This window comes from Melanostigma gelatinosum, assembly GCF_949748355.1.
Source record: "Melanostigma gelatinosum genome assembly, chromosome: 1".
NCBI lineage: Eukaryota > Metazoa > Chordata > Actinopteri > Perciformes > Zoarcidae > Melanostigma > Melanostigma gelatinosum.
In genome coordinates this window covers 18535958-18555790 of record NC_136634.1, presented here as the reverse complement: position 1 = coordinate 18555790, position 19833 = coordinate 18535958, and the positions used below count along the sequence as shown (strand labels likewise).

Sequence of the window (19833 nt, the reverse complement as noted above, 5' to 3'; positions counted from 1 at the left end):
ATCATTTTACTTCAGAAAGAAAGTTTAGAGTACTTCTTCTACCACTGCTGTTACAAAGACAAATGGTGAACAGCCTGTGGCCCCCAAATCACTAAATTCGCCTCAAAACAAACCCAAGTCGCAGTTAATTATGTTAATTGTTAGGCAAGATGGGCAACCTGGGCCTGGGGCCCCCAACTGATCCGGATTAGCGGAGTTATGTTGCCGGCGACAATTTTACAAGTGTCATAAAATAGTACAGTTAAAATGTACACCATTTGAGTTGCACCGGCAGAGTGGCGCTGTTCCTGTGTAAGCTATCTCTACTTGTGCTCTTCGACTCCAGTAAAACCAATATGAATTCAATTGTAAAGTTATCCAGCATCCAATTAGCATTATTAGCCAATATCCAGCAGCCAGAGTGAACTGCAGTGATGAGCCGCTGTCTGTCCGCTATAGAGCCTTGAAGCTCCGTCCCCCCCCCCCCCCTCAACACTACCTTGGGCTCCCTGCAGTAAGTGTGAGGCAGATGAGATGAGCGGTTCTCGAAAAATCAAACAGAGTCCTTGCTTTATATCAGCAAGGATGACTAACTCTAAAACAAATGAAAAACATGTTTCTGTGATCTACATTGCATTGTGCTGGTATTCCAAACCTGCCTTTTATCCATCTATATGATCACGGTATATGACAAAAGACAACTTAGCTCTTGAGGTTTGCTCAGCAGTGAATCGCAGAAATTTCTTTCCATTCCCAAACAAGTACATAGTGGATGATACACAAGCCTTGATTATTGCTCCATAAAAGCAGCTTTTCTACCATAGCATGGCTAATATTTTGATCTTCACCTGATCAAGAGCCCAGACGTCATGGGATTTAATGGTGACAATATCCAGTTTATCTTCGTAAAACAACTTACTTTCATGTCAGTGTCAAATATAGTTATAATGAGACAGCTACTCGTGTTTCTCAGTTGATCATGTGCTTCTAAAAATGTCTCCCAGACTCCAGTTCCATCTCTGTAGTGTCTCCCAAAACAGACCTATACGACAGGATCCAATTCATCTCACACAGAGAGAGAAGCACCATCATGAGCAACAGCTTTGTCCCTGTGGGGTGAGCAGTTGGAAGGCAGAGGCTCAAAACATGTTTGCAGACAACAGCTTACAAGCCAAGCACGAAGGCAAAAAGTCCGTTTCTCAGCAGCCTCTCCCAGCGGCTGTTGTCGGTGCACTTCTTCTCGAGTATGGCAGGCGAGAGCATGGACACTGTATCTTCCCACTGGAGCGTCACCAGAAGTGACAGACTACAGAATGGACAGGATATGAACAGCATGGGATTTCGGGGGAAATCAAGTGCCCCGCAGCCTGAATTCTCACCGTTACCATATTTGTATCATTAGTGTTTGAGTATCCTCCTCAGTCGACATTTGTTCAGTTCAGTTGAGTATTTGTCCACTCGGCAGCAACGCAGCACAAAACACTGACATTACATACGTGGAAAACCATTGGCAAACAGAACCTATTTACACTAAGCCAAAAACAAGCACGTCAGCGCTGTTGAGAACCGCGAGGGTTGAATCAAAACAATTCAATTGCAGGCTGTAAAACCAAACAAGAAGATAAAAAGCTAAAGATGGTGACAGGCGCTAAAACGATCCATAGAGCTGAGGGGAGCTGCAGGGTTCGCTTGATAACTCTCTGTGGGTTCATCCCAACGAGCGACCCCTCACACACAGCATGTCATCTATTATTAACAGGTGGAAACCTAGCAGCTGGACCGTGTACAGTCAATGTTTCAAAGTGACACAGATTGGTTGTGTGTTTAATGTGAATCCTGGATATTAAATGTTCCAGCTACAATATTCTGCTGTAATATTCTCTTAACGTTTGCTGAAGACGCATATACGATTTAATTTGATGAATGTATCAATACAATCATGCTTTTCAACATGTTGATGTGTTATTGTCCTAGTTCACTTGCCAACGCACAGTTGACGGGCAATGGTTTGCGTTACTTTGTGAAACAGACCAGAACTATGTGGCATCCCCTGACAACTAGTAACATACCCACAGCCCCAAATGTTAGAAACACAACAAGACAACTTTCCTGCTTCAGCTTCCAGACCGTTATCGAGACACACAGGAGAATACGTTTGTTTTACTCGAGTAGCTGCAGCATTGATTCAGAGACAAACCGAAACCTACTCTGTACATTTAGTCCATCCATGTCTCTCTCTCTCTCTCTCTCTCTCGATCGACCACACACACTCCGCAGCTATTCCGTAAAGCAGCTGCACTACTCTTAACATAGCCATCAAAGTGTGTCAACACCATACCAATTGATAGGACTGTGCAGCAGCAAACACAATGAAGCCGATTGATCGCCAAGTCCAACGCCTTACGAGCAGAATCGCTGTCGCGCAAATCCATTTTGAAAGAGCTCCAGCCAACGGGGAGACTCCAAAGCTCGACTGACCAACGGTGTAACTTCATAACTCACTCAATCCGTCACTCAGTGACAGACTTTTGTGTTTACGGGGCCCGGCTGGCCCCTGCTTTGGTGCCAACCAAAAATATTTTTGATGGCGACTTTAAAAAGTCTTCTTTTAGTCTCATCGCCCCCTTTTTGTTTTTCATGTAGCTCCTTGTAATCGGTCTGTGGTTCCACAGCAGTCTCAGTGCTATTTGTTCGTACATTATAAACCAAACTTTTGTTTAGATGTTTAATGACTGTCCAGCTATACCTGCATGTGTACTGATCACACTAAGACCCCCTGCTAGTCCGGCAGGGAAACCCCATGGCTTCAGGCCTCCTACAACTCTTTCGTGTTACTCACAGCGGGAGTTTCTCAGAGCTGACAATAGATCACGCTTTTACTCCACTTACTGTACGTTTCTGTTGCTAAATAAAAAAGCAATGCTTTCCACAGCCATCCCACCTGATCTTATCTGAATACCTTCCACGCCATCAGCAACATACCATATGCAACTATTCACACGGCTATTGTCAGTTTTTGGAGTAAATATATTTCTGATTTCTGGCCCTTGCATTAGAATTGTTGTCCATATCTTGGAGCAGAACAGAAAGGACTCTCTTTTGTTGCATTCAGGTAATAGTTATTCATTATCCATGTCGTTTCTGCCCCCTTCCCTTCTCATGATCCTCAGTTTACAGTGTATAGATGTGGGGTTGAGAAGAAAGGCAGCTGATGGATGTGTACTGCAGCCATCAGCTGCCTCCGCTAACATGGTAATTGAAATGGTAATGTTCAGATGCAGCATGATGACCTGTGTTCAGCCAGACATCCCAGGCCTTATTGGATAATGAGCAGGGAGAGACTGGCCCCCTCATTGGTGAAATCACTCACATTTCACATTTCAGTCGTAGGAGCGTTAGTTTGGTGTTTAGGCACAGAGTGTGCGAAGTGTGTGTATTCTTCAGTTGGTGAGAATTTAGTCCTACATCTTCCTCCTCTCCCTTACTCTCCATATTCTCATATTTTTCTTCCACATCAGTAAACACTTGGCTCTATTAACAGATTGTGGAATTTTTTTTTCCTTACATTCACAGCGTACGCCTTTAAAAAAGCTCCTCACTACTTTGCCATTATGAGTACAACGTATGGGTGTACATGTGTGGTCTAGCAGTGAATATCTATTAATAAGAGTTTGCATCAATGAGTTTTACAGGGAATCTTGCTATCCATCTTTTCTAAAACAAATTCATTTTCACAGAACAACTCATCTTTTATTCTTTGTTTCCGTGTGCTTCTAGTTGTCATATGACCTGATAGGCAAATGTGGTGTTGTGTGTAGTCTATGCCAGAAAGGTAGCTTTGTGTTTTGTCATTCAAATCATTATCTTAATTGCTTTGCATTGCTTTGGTGGTTAGCTAGTGAACGCAAACAACCAACTTGCAGTGACCAGCTCTTTTTACATTGCTTCTCTCTCTCTCTCTGGTCTCTTGCCAGACAATGATGCAGTCAACCCCCCAGCTCCCAACACAAACACTTCGCAATTACTCAAACTAATTAACAGTCTGGTCATTGGAATAATTACTTCTAAAAAGCAGAGGGGCACACTCAAGAATTTAGTTCTATGCCTATTCTTGCTCCTGGAATTGTCACTGACTACCTTTTTCGTTCAGTATTCGATCATCAGATACATGTAGATTTATCCTCTACCTCAGCTCTAATTCTTCATTAAACCTGCACCAGCATAATAAATATGATTTATGGCCACTATGGGCAGCGGAAACAAGCTGTAAACACAGCACTGACACATTATAACCTATTGAGTTGACGTGGGGAACTTAGGGGAAGCAAACAACTGCATATTTACACATCCAGCAGATACAGTACAGCAGTGATTCTTAACCATAGGGCCGCGGCCCATGATTGGGCCGCGAGCGCCACCTAGAGGGCCGCGAAAAACGTTCAGTTTTGCACCTGTGGGCCGCGAGGGCCACGGGACTGCATAGGTTATCAATTGAAGACACCAGAGATATCACTGTTATCCATGAGACACTCAGTTACGATACAGCTTCCCACCACCAGGTGGCGGTAATGCGTCAGTCAGTTGTTTAACAAACTGCAATAAGCAGAAGAAGACACTCAGCTAGCCGCTAGCCTGTAGCGAAAGTTATGGATAAGTTATTAAAAAGAAAAAATGAAGACGACAGTAGTGCCATACCCCCCAAAAGTCTAAATGTGTGCGCAAGTACAACCCTGACTTTCTTAAGTTTCTTAAGCGGAGGCAACGAGGCAGAGCCGAGTGCACAGTATGTGGAATGTGGGCTAATGCTATCAAACGAAGCACTGGAGCCTTCAAAAATAAAGCGACACGTAGCGACGAAACATCCAACGCTCGTGGGAAAGTCTGTTGGGCTTCTTGTTGTGTATGCAGGTTTACATACACATGATAATAAATGTCTTTGTGATCATCACATTGTATCATCTCATTTATTTAACAAGGGTTTTGCCTGTTCAACACCGGCGTCCTCCATCCCCTCCCCTTCCGTTCCTACGGCTTGTTTGCGCAAATACGTCACAAAACATGTCCGTGTTTGGTATCCCAGCATGCCCAAAATCCTCATCTTTGCAAAGAAATCATCGATTTTCTTTCATTTCTTATGGTTTCTCCACAAAAGGAGCCCACACACACACTGACCAAAGTCGCCATAACCGCTGCAAGTCGTATCTTGCAGCATTTCGACGGAAAAAGACACATTACAGACCCGACAACGTGCTAGCGGATGTTACCATGGAGCTACTGCCTTCAGAAAACGCTAGTACTTATAGTACAAACCTTATCCTCCTCTTCCATAAGCCGTCAACCAACGTTTGCGTAACTGAGCTATTCTCATTCTCGTTCGTGCGCTCGGTCGCAGCCATTAAGCACAGCAAGTCCGCTACTCACACACCATGTCTTCGACCATATATACATCGTTTTTGCAATTTGTAAAGGCTAAAAATAAAAGGAAAATAATATAATATCACAATATAAAGGGAGAAACACCTTTAGTGTGTCAGAATATCATGTGGTTACCATGTGTCCATTTGGGTCTCCAAATGTCCTTTTAGAGCTCCGCCTGGATCTCTTCATGGAAGAAACTCTGTAGAATGGTCATACTTTGTCCAATCTTCTTCAAATTTGAGGCAGTTGTTCACTGATAGTGTAGTTGCAGCCCTATACTGTCCTTTACCTGTACAGATACAGCCACCGGCAGTTATTTATACTGAAAGATACTTTTTTATTTTATGCGGACAAAAATCTTAAATTTGTACTGACTCCAAAGGCCCACTGCTCTGTTTCTGTATGACCTACAGGTTGTCTGACACTTTTGATGCATATAGTCAGAGTGGGCCCCGGGACACTTTGTACTTGAAAAGTTGGGCCCCGAGGTCAAAAAGGTTAAGAACCCCTGCAGTACAGGGCTAGGGCAACATTACAACTATTTGGGGGTGTTTTGGTCTCTTCCTTAAGGAACTATCGGTCTCTTTGGCTGCTTAAAATTCCAGAATGTTGACAAGCTACCCACTAACTTAGTCTGTTTGCCATTTGGTGCTGGGCAGGTGAAGTGGGTTTTTAGAGACCTAAACAATAAGCTTAAAAAATGATAAAATGCTTCATAGAGCTGAACTGCAGAGTTGGGGGATAATATTCAGTGAGTTTGTCAGTACAAGTGACATCTTTCCCATTACACATAGCAATTTGATCTAATGTTATTATAAAAGTATTGATTTAAGCTGCTCTAAGCTTTTTGACATGACCTCCATTAGTCGCCCTCATGGAGAATCAGGTTTGTCAACGTCGCATTGTGTAGGATCCTACATTTGACTCCATACAGCCAGTATGTTTTTGTTCCCCACTGCATCTGCAGTCCATTTACATTTCAACAAAGCGCTCCATTGTTTCAACACATACACATATTACCGCAAGCAATGGTTTCTATGGTTTCTAGGGATATGAAGCTAAAGAGACCAGTGATCCTGTGCAATACTACGCCGTGTGTGTCCGGTGTCTATATACGTCTCCAGTCATCTCTCAGCAGACTCCATTCAAATAGGCTGTAATATAATGTAAATAAGTCAGGATGAGACCGCAGCCAGGGGGAACAGCCAGGGCCAGGAAGCCAGGCGAGCACTGACTGGAACGGGAGGCAAGACAAAGGAACACGGAGGCCCGAACACAAAGACAAAATCAGGCATCAAAGGGAAGGCCACCGCGGCTGACATTAGTTGCACAGTAATTGCTTGGTTTTGTCTCCATCAAATGGGGCCTGTTAATAAATGAAATTAAGGACACCTAGACTTTGTAGGAGGCAGACCACTGATACGAGAGAGTGCCCTGCATCCCAAGCCGTTTTTTATTTTTGTTTTAAATGCCTTCATTACTCAACATCATTTCACAGAGGAGATGCTAATATAAGCATACAGAGGCGGTTTAATGCCCCAGCCTGCCAATGCTGGCAATGCCCCTTGAAGTTTTTTGGGGTTGCTCTTTTGAATACAGAAATATTCAAAGAATTTCTGTGAATGTTTAATGCAACGTTGCATGTGAGCTGTTAGACATTATTCGACACGTCGTCTGGTGGTTCATATTTATTTTGAGGTAATTGCTTCTGAAGGCAGGGTGGTAGGGATTTCATTAGCTCCCTTGCCCCTGTCTGACAGCAAACATTTTACCTGGACTCATTAAGAATCAGACATGACACATCAGAGAGACTGTTGTGCCAGTGCTCAGGCTGTTACTATGCCAAGGTCTGCCCTCTCTGAACAACCTGCCAAAAGCTGGGAGAGTCTCTTCTCTCATGCCCTGAAAGAAATCCTCCACTTTTAGTGGTGCACATTTATCTTAAACTGAGTATTTAGTCAGGGGGGGAAAGTGTCTTCTCCTGCTTTGTGCAGGAATGTGCAGTAAAGTCAAAGGGTTAAATGCATCTCAAGAGCTTAAATTTAAACCTATTGGGAATTTCTTTTGTGCCTCTTTCAAGGATTACTTTACCCAGAAAATAACCATGTGTATAACAGTAACTATTAAGTATGATCCAAGTCTCGTTTATTCAGTCGTATGCTCAGAACTTCACAAACACATGCAATTTTGCCAAAATCTTACTTTTAAAAACACTAGCTTAATCTGCCTATAGTCAGATTTTCTTCTAACTGCAGGGAAATTCTACCTTAAAATAGAAGTCAGATGTAGTCTACTATTCGAGGTCTCGAATCAGTCAGTTTTTTTTTAAACCAGAACAGCCACGTGAGCATGCTCGAAACACACAAATAGCTCTTTCTCATGAATTATAAATTTGAACTCGTCGTGTTTTATATAAGCTTGGGCATAAACATTTTATTTTGAAAAAATGACTGAAGTAGGCTTCTAGGGTGCACAAATATTTTCTCTTATTTTTTGAAAAAGATAATTCACGGAAAATGTTTTGATTTTAGATATTAATTGCCTGTCTTGTTTCCAGGCAACTTTGTCTCGCTTTGCAAATGAACACATTTATATTGAGGAGTGAAATAACAGCAAGCTATGAATGTGTGTACGGCGCTCTCACGCAGGCGTTAAGCCCTTTTAAAGACCGTCCTACCGACTGTGCCCCAAAGAGACACAGATCAAGACTTGCTTAAAAAGAAATGAGTGCATTGCATATAATAGCCTTTGTGCCTAGTTGCACAGCGAACTGGACGTCATCTCCGCAATACTGCTTTCAGACTGCATTCAACCATACGTTAAAACTTTGACACCCAGTGGCTTCAGGCAGTCTGCGTGGTAGTAGACTGGCAGAGGGAGGGGAGAGGAGTCTCCATCGTGTTTCATTACAGGCTCCCAGTGCCCTCTGGCGGTCCTCAGAGCACACGATACCCAACTCCCTGTTTCTTCCTCAGCTAGTCCCTCTATTAATAGCTTAGTGCCGCTCCAGCTCCTATTGTTATCCCTGCCTGGCTGCATGCTGCTCAAAGGATGTCACATGTTAATCAGACCAGAAATATTGTGCATCTCTGCTTCAGGAGAATGAACTTCGAGAGAAAGTCTCCTCTGAATCCAGATGTCCTCCTCTAGAATTCCTTCTTTCTGTGCCGTACCAATTAGTGTGCCAGAAACAGATTTAGCATGTCCCAATACAATAGTGTGTCAAATGCAGAATGCCAACAATACAGCGAAGGTCGCCTGTATCCGGACGCATTTTACAGTATGCAAGCCAGCGTGCTTCTATTCTGACCCACAATACTCTGCCCAGCGAATACATATCAGCAAGAAGGTCAAAGTTCAGCAATGTTGTGAAAAAAGTAGCATCTCCCAATTGAACACAACAGAACATACTTTGTAAGGGCAGCTGCAATATGTAGTAAAAGTTTTTTACTTTGTTAATCTTTGTGGACCTCTTTGACCTCTTCTCTGGCTGTCTGTGATCTCTTTGAAAAGGCTCGATCATTGATGTCAAAGGTAAGCAGCGTGTGGTCTCTTGCCCCCAGCTCTTAGGTCACAGCACTGCTCCACAGAATGCACTGATTCAGTTATATGTGACATGTGTATCGCTGTTGGAGCCTTTGGAAGCAGTTAAGAGTTCGTATTCATTTGCTAGCTAAACAGCCGATGTGCACATATCAGCACATAGATCTCCGCATTCCTGTACGCAGTCACATGCCTCTCTATCATGTCATGTGGACACACGCACACACACGCACACACACACACACACACACATTATAAACGTGTAGGGTCAGCATTGTTTAACACCTTAGAGGATAAGTAAGTTAAGTAACTTTCATTGAGTCTGCATAACTAGCACACGATGTCATCTGAAATCAAACAGCCCAGTTTCCCTGGTGATCGATCACATGAGTGGTATGTCACTGAAAGAGGGGCATAGCTTGCAGAGTTTGTATTCCCTTAAAAACACATTTTGTCTTTGTGTGTGAAAAAAATAAAACTGAAGCTGGATGAAATACACAGAGTTGTTCCTCTAGTATTCACATCGCTCTATGCTGTGGACACTTATGGAGTGGTTTACCCTTTTCTCAGTGACAGTCTGAGCAGTGTATGCCAAGGGTCTCCACATTTTCTCCACTCAACATTTTTCATCAAAGTGGTTGAACAGAGAGCCATAAAGGCCACATTGACTGCAAGTGACATTCATTCATACAGATGTTGTATTACTTCTGCATACAGAAGACATTGAGCAAGTTGTGCTTTCTGCTATGGGTGGAAATCTGTCGAAAACCATACGGAGTATCATGTGTTAATTCGATTGTGAAAGGTTTCAACTGCTGTTTAAAACTATTAAGATTTATGTCATAACTTTCTAGTTACTGATGTTTTTAATGAATGTATACATGAGGACTTTTTGTTCTGCTTGATGTCTGATCTTTAGTGGAATAAATGGCAGCTTGTAAACACTGTTTCTGCAGCTATACTTACGGTAATATCGTTACTCATGTTTGCAGACTGGGAGATCATCAGTACATACTAGATAACGTGGTGTTTGAATGCCCTCTTCAGGCAATTTAAGGAACTGCAACAGGCAGCTCGGTGGTTTTGTTACAGTAAATGACCTCATCTTGTGCTCACGTTAGCTCGTTTGTGGCACTAACAGATAAAACGAGAGGACGCTTTTCATGCGAGATTTGAGCGGAGTGCGAGATTTCTTTAGGTATCCCTGGAGACGACGTCAGCGTGTTTGCAGCGAGGAAGAGGCGCTATGTTCTTCCTCTGGTGATGTTTGTGTTCAGCAGAGAGCGTGTTAAACCATGGACCTACCGGAGGCGATCAGAAGACGTTTAGACGACTTTTCTCGGAATGTGTTATTCGACCAGACTCAGCCCTTCACTAAAGAGAATGACACGTTTCTGCCACACGGTAAACTACGAGTGGAGCTCTGACGTTATTGACGAAGTAGCATTGATGTTGACGTAGCTAACCAGCGACAGGAACCTCTAACATAGTGTAACAGTAGCTGTTGCTTCTGTTGTTGCTTTGTTTTCAGACAAGCGGGTCCTGTCTAGTCTCCACCTCCAGATGTCTCTGTACTTCAACATGTGGTTCTTCCCCTTGTGGTGGATCAGTGAGACCGTAATGCTGCACCTCAAGGTAACCACAGAGACCGTGAGGAGCACGTGAGAGGAGGTGAAGATGCTGCTGATGTTGAATTATCCGAACAATTAATAAATACTCGTAAAGTATAAAAACGTGAACTGTAGGTTCCCCCTTCATAATTGCAACAGATTTGTCCCTCATTAGAAATGTCGCATTGTTAGACTACATGACCATTGTGGCTCGTGCAAAGCTAAAAGTCTTCAAACAGATGCACGCGAGGGTCGCTACTTCGGTTTGACTAACAAAGACAAGCAATTTTATCTTTTGAAATATGTGCGACATTTAGAGTAACCAAACGCAAAACTTACTAACCAGAAGGAAAGTATTAGTTACAAAAAAAATAGGTTATTTCTACTATTTTTATAATTTTATAAAAGCCAATAAGAATGGATGACATACATTGTAATTCAGTTTATTTAACTGCATTGATGACTGTCATTTCCACCAGTATCCTGCCCTGCCAGACTACTACAAGTTCATCCTGGTCACCGTTCTCCTCCTGATGACTCTGATAGAGGCCATTAGACTCTTCCTCGGTTATGCTGGGAACCTGCAAGAAAAGGTTCCGCATCACTCACAGCAACATAAAGATACGGTTGAAGTACGATGTGTCGACACGGCACACAAAAACATTGCGAGAGATTGTAATTCACGTTATACTTGTGTTTGTTTAAGGTCCCGGAGTTGGCTGGATTTTGGCTGCTGAGCATCCTGCTGCAGTTTCCACTGATCCTGTTTCAGCTCTTCAATGAAGCCATCCTCATTCAACCCCTGGAGAGAGGTGTTCACATAGTACTCGCCATATTTATACTCACACAGGTATACGAGAACATTCCTGCTAAAAAACTGACTTGACGTAATTCAACCATTTCCAAAGTATGCTACGTTGTGCATGTTTTCTAGGTTTTTAGCATTTGGTGATTGTCTCTGATTTAATTTGATTGTTTTGATTTCATGTTTCAGGCCCTCTCTGGTTTTGTGGCGCTCCGGGACATGGTCAGACACACCGGGAGACAGTTTCATCTCCGACAGTTTGACTGAATTCTGAAGCTCTGTCGTCAAATGATGCGTGTCTTTTTGTATTACATGTAGCACATTTTATATTTCCTCCGCACAAATGAGCATTAAAGAAAAAGGGTGTGAACATATTTATTTGTATATTTTATTGACATTATATTCCATGAGTTTGTATGTTTTTGTAGCATTGCAATAAATGAACTCTATGAAACACACTGAATCCAAGAGGTCCAAAGGTTTGTCATCAATAAATCTTGTCCGTACCATTACCAACACTAGCATTGCTGTAAATATTGTGCAAAAATATAAATTGTATCAAAATCGAAGAGGGACTTGTGATTAAACACCAAACAAATATTGACATTTAAATTGAGACTATTTCTAAGAGGGTTTCACTACGACACAAGTTTGACCTGCGTCATGATATCTGTGTGAAAGAGTCACAAACGTCATTTGATCCCTGCATATCTGTTGAAGTTCTATCAAAACTCATCGTCCTCTTGATCCATCAGAGGACGTTCACATCACTGGCCAGAGAATAGATCGAATAATCTCAATCTAGTTCCCAGATTATAAATGTTGTGCCCTACAGAGGGGCAGACTGTGGCGGTCTTGTGACCACTGCTCCAGTTATTTGGCTTTCTCTTCCAGAGTAATAGTGCCTGGTGTCCTTAACCTGAAGCCTACCAAGGGTGTCCCTCTGTGGGTCCGGAAGTTCTGTCTTCATGAGGCCTGAGGGCATCGACACTGGGGATAAAACCCTCGGGTGCCTTTTCTCCTCCAAGGTCTGTTTGATCAGTCTGAGGAAATTGAAAAAGGATAGGAAAACATTTGTTACCATGCATAATGCTTTTCTTATAATCATTGCACAAACATCAGGGCTTATTTCCCAATCGTTGAACTACAATAGCAACCTGAGCATTTAACAGAGCGAGACAATGACTGACAGACGAGGAGAGAGTGCGCTCAAGAGGATTACAAGTGAATTTACCTTTTTCCTCTCAGGTCTGAGCCCCTCAGAGCAGGCACAAACACATTCCTCTCTGACTCACTTTCTCTCTGGGAGATGTCAGGAGGGAGATCTCTCAGGTTCTGCTCTCCAAGTGGTTTACGTCTCAACAGTGACACTGAATAGACGACAAGATCAGATAATAAAGAACAAGAGGTGTGAATAGCTAACAGTGATTACAATTTTTAAAAAGAGAAACACCTTTCTCATGCAACTTGATCGCTCCCAAAAAAATATTTCACAGTAATTGTTTCAGTTTCAATCGGTACAATATGTGTGCATATGAAACCTTCTGCGGAACCTTCTTCCTGCTCCTCATTCTGCTGTTTGGTCTTGGCTATGTATCTGTGTGAGGTGGAGGACTCCTCAGGCACAACGAAACCTTCTGAGACCCGTAAGGAGTTTCTGTCTCTAAAGCTATGAGCGTTGAACGTGTCAGAGCTGAAACTTGACAGCAAGCGCTTCGGAACAATGTCTGGAGCCATCTTCATGTAAATGGATGAGGGAAACCTGACAAAGAAGAGACATAACACTTCATTAATCTGATGTGGTAACCTACTGTCTATTGACGAGGACACAAAGTCTCTGTGAGTCTTACCTGTATGGCGCTGTAAGGGAAGGTGGCAGGACTGGAAGAGAAACACGAGTTTTACTACAAAAGAGCAACAATTTGTATGCAGACTAGAGATGTGACGATTCTTTAAAAACTCAGTGCATGTGGACAAACCTCTGTAGACTTTATAGGAGGCGAAGGGATGTCGGGTGCAGCGGTAATGTTGCTGGTTGGAAAGTATAAAATTCATTTTTCCGTCATCCTAAAACACAGAATATAGCTCATTGGAAAATAGCAAAAAAGCCAAAGTCAAAATTGCAGATCAATCAGGATCATGTTTACCTTGACAGGCTTGCAGTCGAGCCACAGAGTGACCTGACTGACCTCCATGGGGTGAGCGGTGGGAGGAGGGATCACAGCTTTTCTTATCAGGACATTTGCCTTCACAAAGAAAGAAATATTGAAAAGGGACAAGTCAGGAAGTCCTCTCCCCTCCCTGTCTGGCTGTCTCTGTCTCCTAAACTCATTCCCTCTCACTGTTCATACCTGCCCTTTCGTCCTGTGTCGTCCGACAGGCCTCTCTTGGACGATCTCTTTAACTGTGTCCTCACGGGGCAGCTTGGACTCCTGCAAAGACCGTTCACTGATTAGTCTCGTTTCAAGTCAGTAACAGGAAACCAGACAACTAGTTATTCGGTCATTTAGTCTCTTACGATGTCTTTCATGCTGCTTTGCAGGACCTTCGGCTGTGTGTTATTCTTCACTCTCTCTGGTTGCAGCCGGTTCCTCTCTTTACGACTCCTCAAGCGTTTCTTTTTCTTCTTCACTGGAGTTTGCTGAGGAGGAGAGAAGGTCGCTGATGAGGTAAACTGATACAAGAGAAGACATGATTCAAAACAGATTTCCCCAAAGTGATCCAAATGTGATGTTAACCCTCCGAGAACAATAAAGCAGTCGTGTAAAAAACACCATTCCTTTGGAGAGTAGATTTATGTCGGTGTACCTCTGGAGGAACAGTTTGTGGCTGGTTCAGTAAATGAGCTGGGAGTCCGTCAGAATCGGAACTATTTGAACCACTGGTGCTGTGAAAGCAAACAAGAAATATTCACATGCAAGCTGAATGAGAGCACATTTTATACATATACCATGTTGAGTCTGGTTTGCATGTGTGTTTATGATAATAGTAATAAATGACTATAACACCTAGTTTCCAGGTCAGACACAGAGAACTTGCAGTCAGTGCCAAAATCTTTGCCCAGCCTCTCTCGGACCTTCTTCGTCAACAACGCTGCCAGCTCTGTCAGACAGTAGGTGGTCTGAAATCAAAAGCGCACACGCACACGCACACGCACACGCACACACACACACACACACACACACACACACACGCACACGCACACATCTAAAAACCAGAATCACAAAACTCCATCTTTTAAAACAAGTATCCGAGAATGTTTTGATGCTTAGAATAGTTCCTTTCTTCAATGAAAGGGTTCCTATATAACTTGTAGATGTGCTTCTTCATCACTCACCTTTGTTGGATCTGGGTCACAGTAGTCCAGCATGGTGTCACAGAAGTAGAAACCAAGGGACTTCAGGTCTCGAGTAGTGAAATGTGTTCCTCTTCTGTCGCCTGATATTCAAACACGTGAACGTAATACAGGAAACATGCGAGCACACACACACACACACACACAAACTCAGTTCACATGTGGAAAGTCTAAACTCACCCAGAGTGGAGCCTCCAAAGGTGGCCTCCATTGTGTAGCTGTTCTTGATGCCAAGTCTCCACATGGCGATTCGTCCTGTTCCCTCTTTGCTCTTCTGCACCCGAAACTTGCAACTGTTAAAGGAGAACTAACGCAGAGTGATTTAGATGTTGGAGTTGAAATGTTGAGTTTGCACAATTGAATATGAAGAAAGAAGCAATATGAAGTGTTTCACGTATTGTTGAGGGTGGTGCTGCGTGACACGTTGGTGACTGCTGACTAAGCATGATGTCGTGATGTAAATGGAAGGTTTGAACGAGTTTTTCAAAAACAGTGTCTTTACCTTATTGCTGGCATTCTTGCTCATCATTAGTGGAAAGATTCTCTCGTGAAGCTTCAGCGGCGCGTCACGTCGATTGTTACAACCGTACATGAAGACATTGTTTTTACGGTTGTGGCCATGAAAGTCACAGTAAAGAGCTACATCCGTCTCAGCCATCAGCCTGGGAACAAAATACGAATCATAACAGGGCCAGAATAGATTGACAACTCACAGGGTTAAAAGTTAACGTTCATTATACACTGTATGTATCAAAGACGCTGGTTTAATCAGCAGCTGACATCGGTTGCATCGCTGCCTCTCTTTGTCATCTTTCCTTACTGTCGCTACTGACAAGAATGTAATGAAGGCAGAAATGCTCAAATAAAGTTACATAGGAGTCACTTGAATTTTTACGAATCCGAAGGAAATCTGCCTTTTTGTTCAGATAAATTTCAGTGAAAGACCACTTAAGCAATTCAACAGCTGGACCGCTTTCTGCCTTAAAGTTCGGGAGTTTACGGCAGCTGACCTGTCGTAAACAACAACGGGTGTTCTCACGAATCGTGGCCCCGCCCGCTCGGCTCGGCAGCTTCTTGACGGGTGCCCGAACGAGTGCAGCTCGCTAACCGCTGTCCTGACACCTGACTGACGCTGAAAGGATTGCCACTGCCGGTAATCCCACTAGCTGTCTCTTGAATTTCTACTAAATGCAGAATTTACATGGAATACAAGTTCTTCGATATGTAGTAAGTGTTATAATTTCTTTGTTTATGCACGTGTACTGTCATACCGTTCCACCATGTTTCGGGTGTGCCACACACAGGGGAAGGAATCCCTGAGCAATGTCTTGTACTTCCTGTTGAGATCCCTGCCTGCCAGAGAGCAGCGGTAATTACCCACTATGACACCATCTGGGTTCAGCATTGGCACCACCTGCAGGCCCATCAATCAAAGTGAGACTGTGTTTGATCACAGTTTATAGCATTGCAACATATCATGAAGGGCAGGACAACCTCATCATTCTACTCATTCACCATCAACTTCATAAATAACAGACATATCACAAATAACTGTGATGAAGTAACGATCTTGATAATGAGACAGATGAGACCCTGAGCTCGAGGTCCCTCACCTTGAAGACAAAGGTGTCCCTCAGTAGCTGAGCGTCTTCTGAGTCCCCGAGCAGGAAGTCCAGGAACCCCTCCATCATCCAGGATCCATTGGTTTCTCCGGGGTGCACCCGGGCCGTCACCACCACAGCCTTTTTGGTCCTCCCCTCCACCCTGCCGCCCCCCCGGGACGATATCGTCAGCACATACACGGCGTTCCCAGCGAGGCTGTGGCACAGCACCCGCAGTGTACAGTATGACGCAACTGCTGAGTTGGAAGAAATGCGCCGAAGGTAGCGCTGCAGGTGGGAATAGGTGTAGGGGTAGCAGTGGGCCAGGTAGCAGGTGTCTGAGTCATAAGGGAACTGGAGAGTCCACGTAAGTGAGTACAAGGCGATTGTGTCGCCGTCGTTGTGATTTGTGTTCTGAAGAGAGACAGAAATAATGGTTTTTAAGCGAGGTCCTGTGCTTGTGTGCCTTTTTTTTCTAGTGACACACCACAGAAGTTGAAATGATGACCTATTTAAACCAAGTTTAAAATAGAGTTCATTCTATACTCGTATAAACTTAAAATGACAGCTGCTGGAAAAGTCCAAAACGTGCTACTAAATTACAGTTTACTGACAAAAGCTGGTCGAGACTCCATCTTTGAATGTTCCAGCCTGTCAGATAGTTCACCCACCCGATTGCAGTAGTGTCTGATATTGGAGCCGGTGCGTTGCCATCCAACACCTTTCTCGTTGGCCCTCTCAGAGTAGAGCAGTGGTCTCATACCATGAGAATACAGGCTGCTGCTCTTCATCAAGTTGACGATAGTGAAGCGGTAGGTCACTCCAGCCTTCATGTTCCTGACCCTGAAATAAAACCACTGCGTGTGCTTTCTGGTGTACATGTCTGTGCGCAGGGTGAGCTCATAGTCATAGACACTCCTGAACAGGGAAGAAATATGGGGGGGGGGGAGAGAGAGCGAGAGAGACAGTAACTTAACCTCAGAACTAATAGGGATAAAATGTACACAAATGGTTGAAAAGCTGCTGCAACTATTTGGTACGTTAGGCTGCAGAGACTCACACTTGCACAGCCTTCTGAAGGTTCCCACTCTCAAAGCGTGACTCAAACTCAAGGGTGACGTCCGTCTGGTTTTCAAAAGAAGTGGCGCTGTTAACGGGGCCCCTGCTTCCTCCGACATGGGAGCAGGTGAAATAGTGACGCTTGGTGGCTTAATGGAGTGAGAACAACATGGGAACATTGCATATCAACAGCCTAATGTGTTAACGCTTTCAGTAAACATCGACGTTTTCAGAGGGCAGTGGCGGAGTATATCATGTTTGTCTAGAAAATGACTTATTATCTAAGATAACACTGCTTAGGGAAGACACTTAAACTACCTAATGGCCCACCAACATTCCTGATATTGTATATTAAACAGTAAGCAAGGCTTGGTTATTGTTATACAGCACTTACATTATAACATCAATATGAAATACAAATCTTGAAGCATAAGGAGTTAGGATGGCCTCACTAGTATACACATTTTACAGTAAAATGCCTTTAAATTGAAGCATGAAGTAACTCAAAGTAATCGGTTCCTGTCATTATCGTTGTCAACAACACTGTGAAGATATAATGCACCAACCTGCACAACAACAAAGCATGTCTTTGGTGTCATACGTTACCTTGGTCAATGCAGTATACCACTTTCCCCCTCCCCTCTCCTGCTGGCATGGGGGTCCTCTCATGTCCTGTGTGCTGGTAGAAAGGCTCTGGCTCTGGGGGGTCCCACTCTACAACACATACTCTTACAGTAACAGCAAAACGGCATGCCAGATTCAACACGGTTTAATTCATTGATGTGTTACTTGTGTACTTAAGACTGGAGCATCGGATGCCAATGTTGACTCAATGCCTGCTCCTGGGCTGATTAACATCCTAAATAAATCTTTGATCATATCAGTGACATACCCGATAACACAATGGTTTCAATAAAATGTGTAATTACCGATGTGATGGATGATGTCGCCGATGACCTCACACTCTATGGGCCAACGGGGGCAGGATGTAGACGGGAAGTTAACCAGGTCCAGCGGAGGCCTGAGACTCAAAATAGGTCGGCCACCATCAAAGTCTATGAGAAGCTGCCTGGTCCGCAGAGTCTGACTGAGGTCTCTAGGTACTGAGTGGAGACATGAATCACACCTTCAGTAACCCGTTCTTCCAGTGGTGCTCTATACATTGTTCATCCGGTATGCCGCCTTACCTCACCTTGACCAAACAAGCGTGTTCATTTAAGAAAGCATTATGCTGCACCTGATTGCTTCAATTATTTCATTCACAAAAGATCTCAATTAATATATAATGATGTAGCATTACTGAAGCGATACGATAAATACAAGTTTTGTAAGTTCTTTGATAACAGGAAAACCCAAGTCTTTACATGACAGTCGATAGTAGGATTCCCACTCCACATCAAACATAGACGGTGGTGTCCGATTATAGGTTGAACAGCAACAAGTCGACTCTTTGCGGTGAAGTTACATTAACAATTTAAATTCACATTTCAGCAAGTAAGGCTATACAGTGGGCAACACATGCATGTTATCCAAATGCAGTGAAAACAGCTTACACTGCCTCCTTCCTGCCGATTCCTCCTCGTCTTCCTCTGTGTTGGAGGCATTGATGTCCGATTTGTCCAACTGGTGGGTATTCCACCAGTTCCTGATAGCAGCCAAGGTTGGAATTCTCTCTGCCTGATTGGAGAAATTTAAGTCATCAATGTTGTATTCCTAATTACCAAACTGAGTCAAACGTGTAGTTGCTTTGCCCTTGTATCAACCAACGGCTTGTAATCAGGATACTGCAAAGATGAATGATGTTCTCATGAAATATAGATTTACAGCCAATTCGATGGTCTTTTTCTCACAGAATATCAGCTACAACCAATTTAAGTCTTCTTACAAATGATATTCATCTAATAAGAAATCAATCTGTGTAGAACATGCCAATCCTATGGTGTGACACCTCTGTAGGAGAACGGAACTGTTGCTAATTTGAACATTATTTAAGTGGCATACCACAAAATAAAGATCAAACAAACCAATGATGAACAGATACATTTCCAACCTGACATTGGCCAATGATGACATGCATCTGTAGCTCACGTGTTAACGTTAACATAGTCTATTTCTGCATGAACTCAGCAGGTTACTTTGAGGGGCCTTGCCCGTTCCTGTTGCTAACACTTCTTTAGCTTCTAGCGTTGTTGTCGTTATATTGTGTTACATATTTATGCATGTCTGACAGACACTTACCTCGCTCATATTTCAATAGCACCGTTCAAACTCTTCTACAAACATCAGAGCCATAAGCAAACTTTGCGGCTGCTTCGAGTGAAAGACTTTCTCCCGAAGCACGCGATGTTGCCAGCAACCGATCGTCTCGACAACACCGCAGTTGCCACGGAGATGCGTTACCATTGAGACTGGGTTAACGCTAGAATAGGAGGTCCTCTAATTGTATATAATATAATATATAAT

General features: G+C 43.3%; 1 protein-coding gene across 1 annotated transcript; it reads right to left on the bottom strand.

The window, feature by feature from the left end:
• Positions 1–11015: 11015 nt before the first annotated feature.
• agbl2 (AGBL carboxypeptidase 2) lies at positions 11016–19617 on the bottom strand (the record flags this gene model as incomplete). The annotated part of the gene is made up of 23 exons (XM_079279329.1): positions 11016–11131; positions 11242–11352; positions 12286–12398; positions 12590–12725; positions 12897–13117; positions 13206–13236; positions 13335–13422; positions 13503–13601; positions 13707–13787; positions 13874–13996; positions 14164–14242; positions 14364–14476; positions 14693–14793; positions 14891–15017; positions 15213–15372; positions 15982–16124; positions 16324–16725; positions 16983–17229; positions 17372–17519; positions 17977–18084; positions 18300–18473; positions 18924–19047; positions 19609–19617. 22 exons carry the CDS (start codon positions 19615–19617, stop codon positions 11342–11344), a joined length of 2838 nt encoding a protein of 945 aa, XP_079135455.1. The 3' UTR covers positions 11016–11131; positions 11242–11341.
• Positions 19618–19833: the final 216 nt, after the last annotated feature.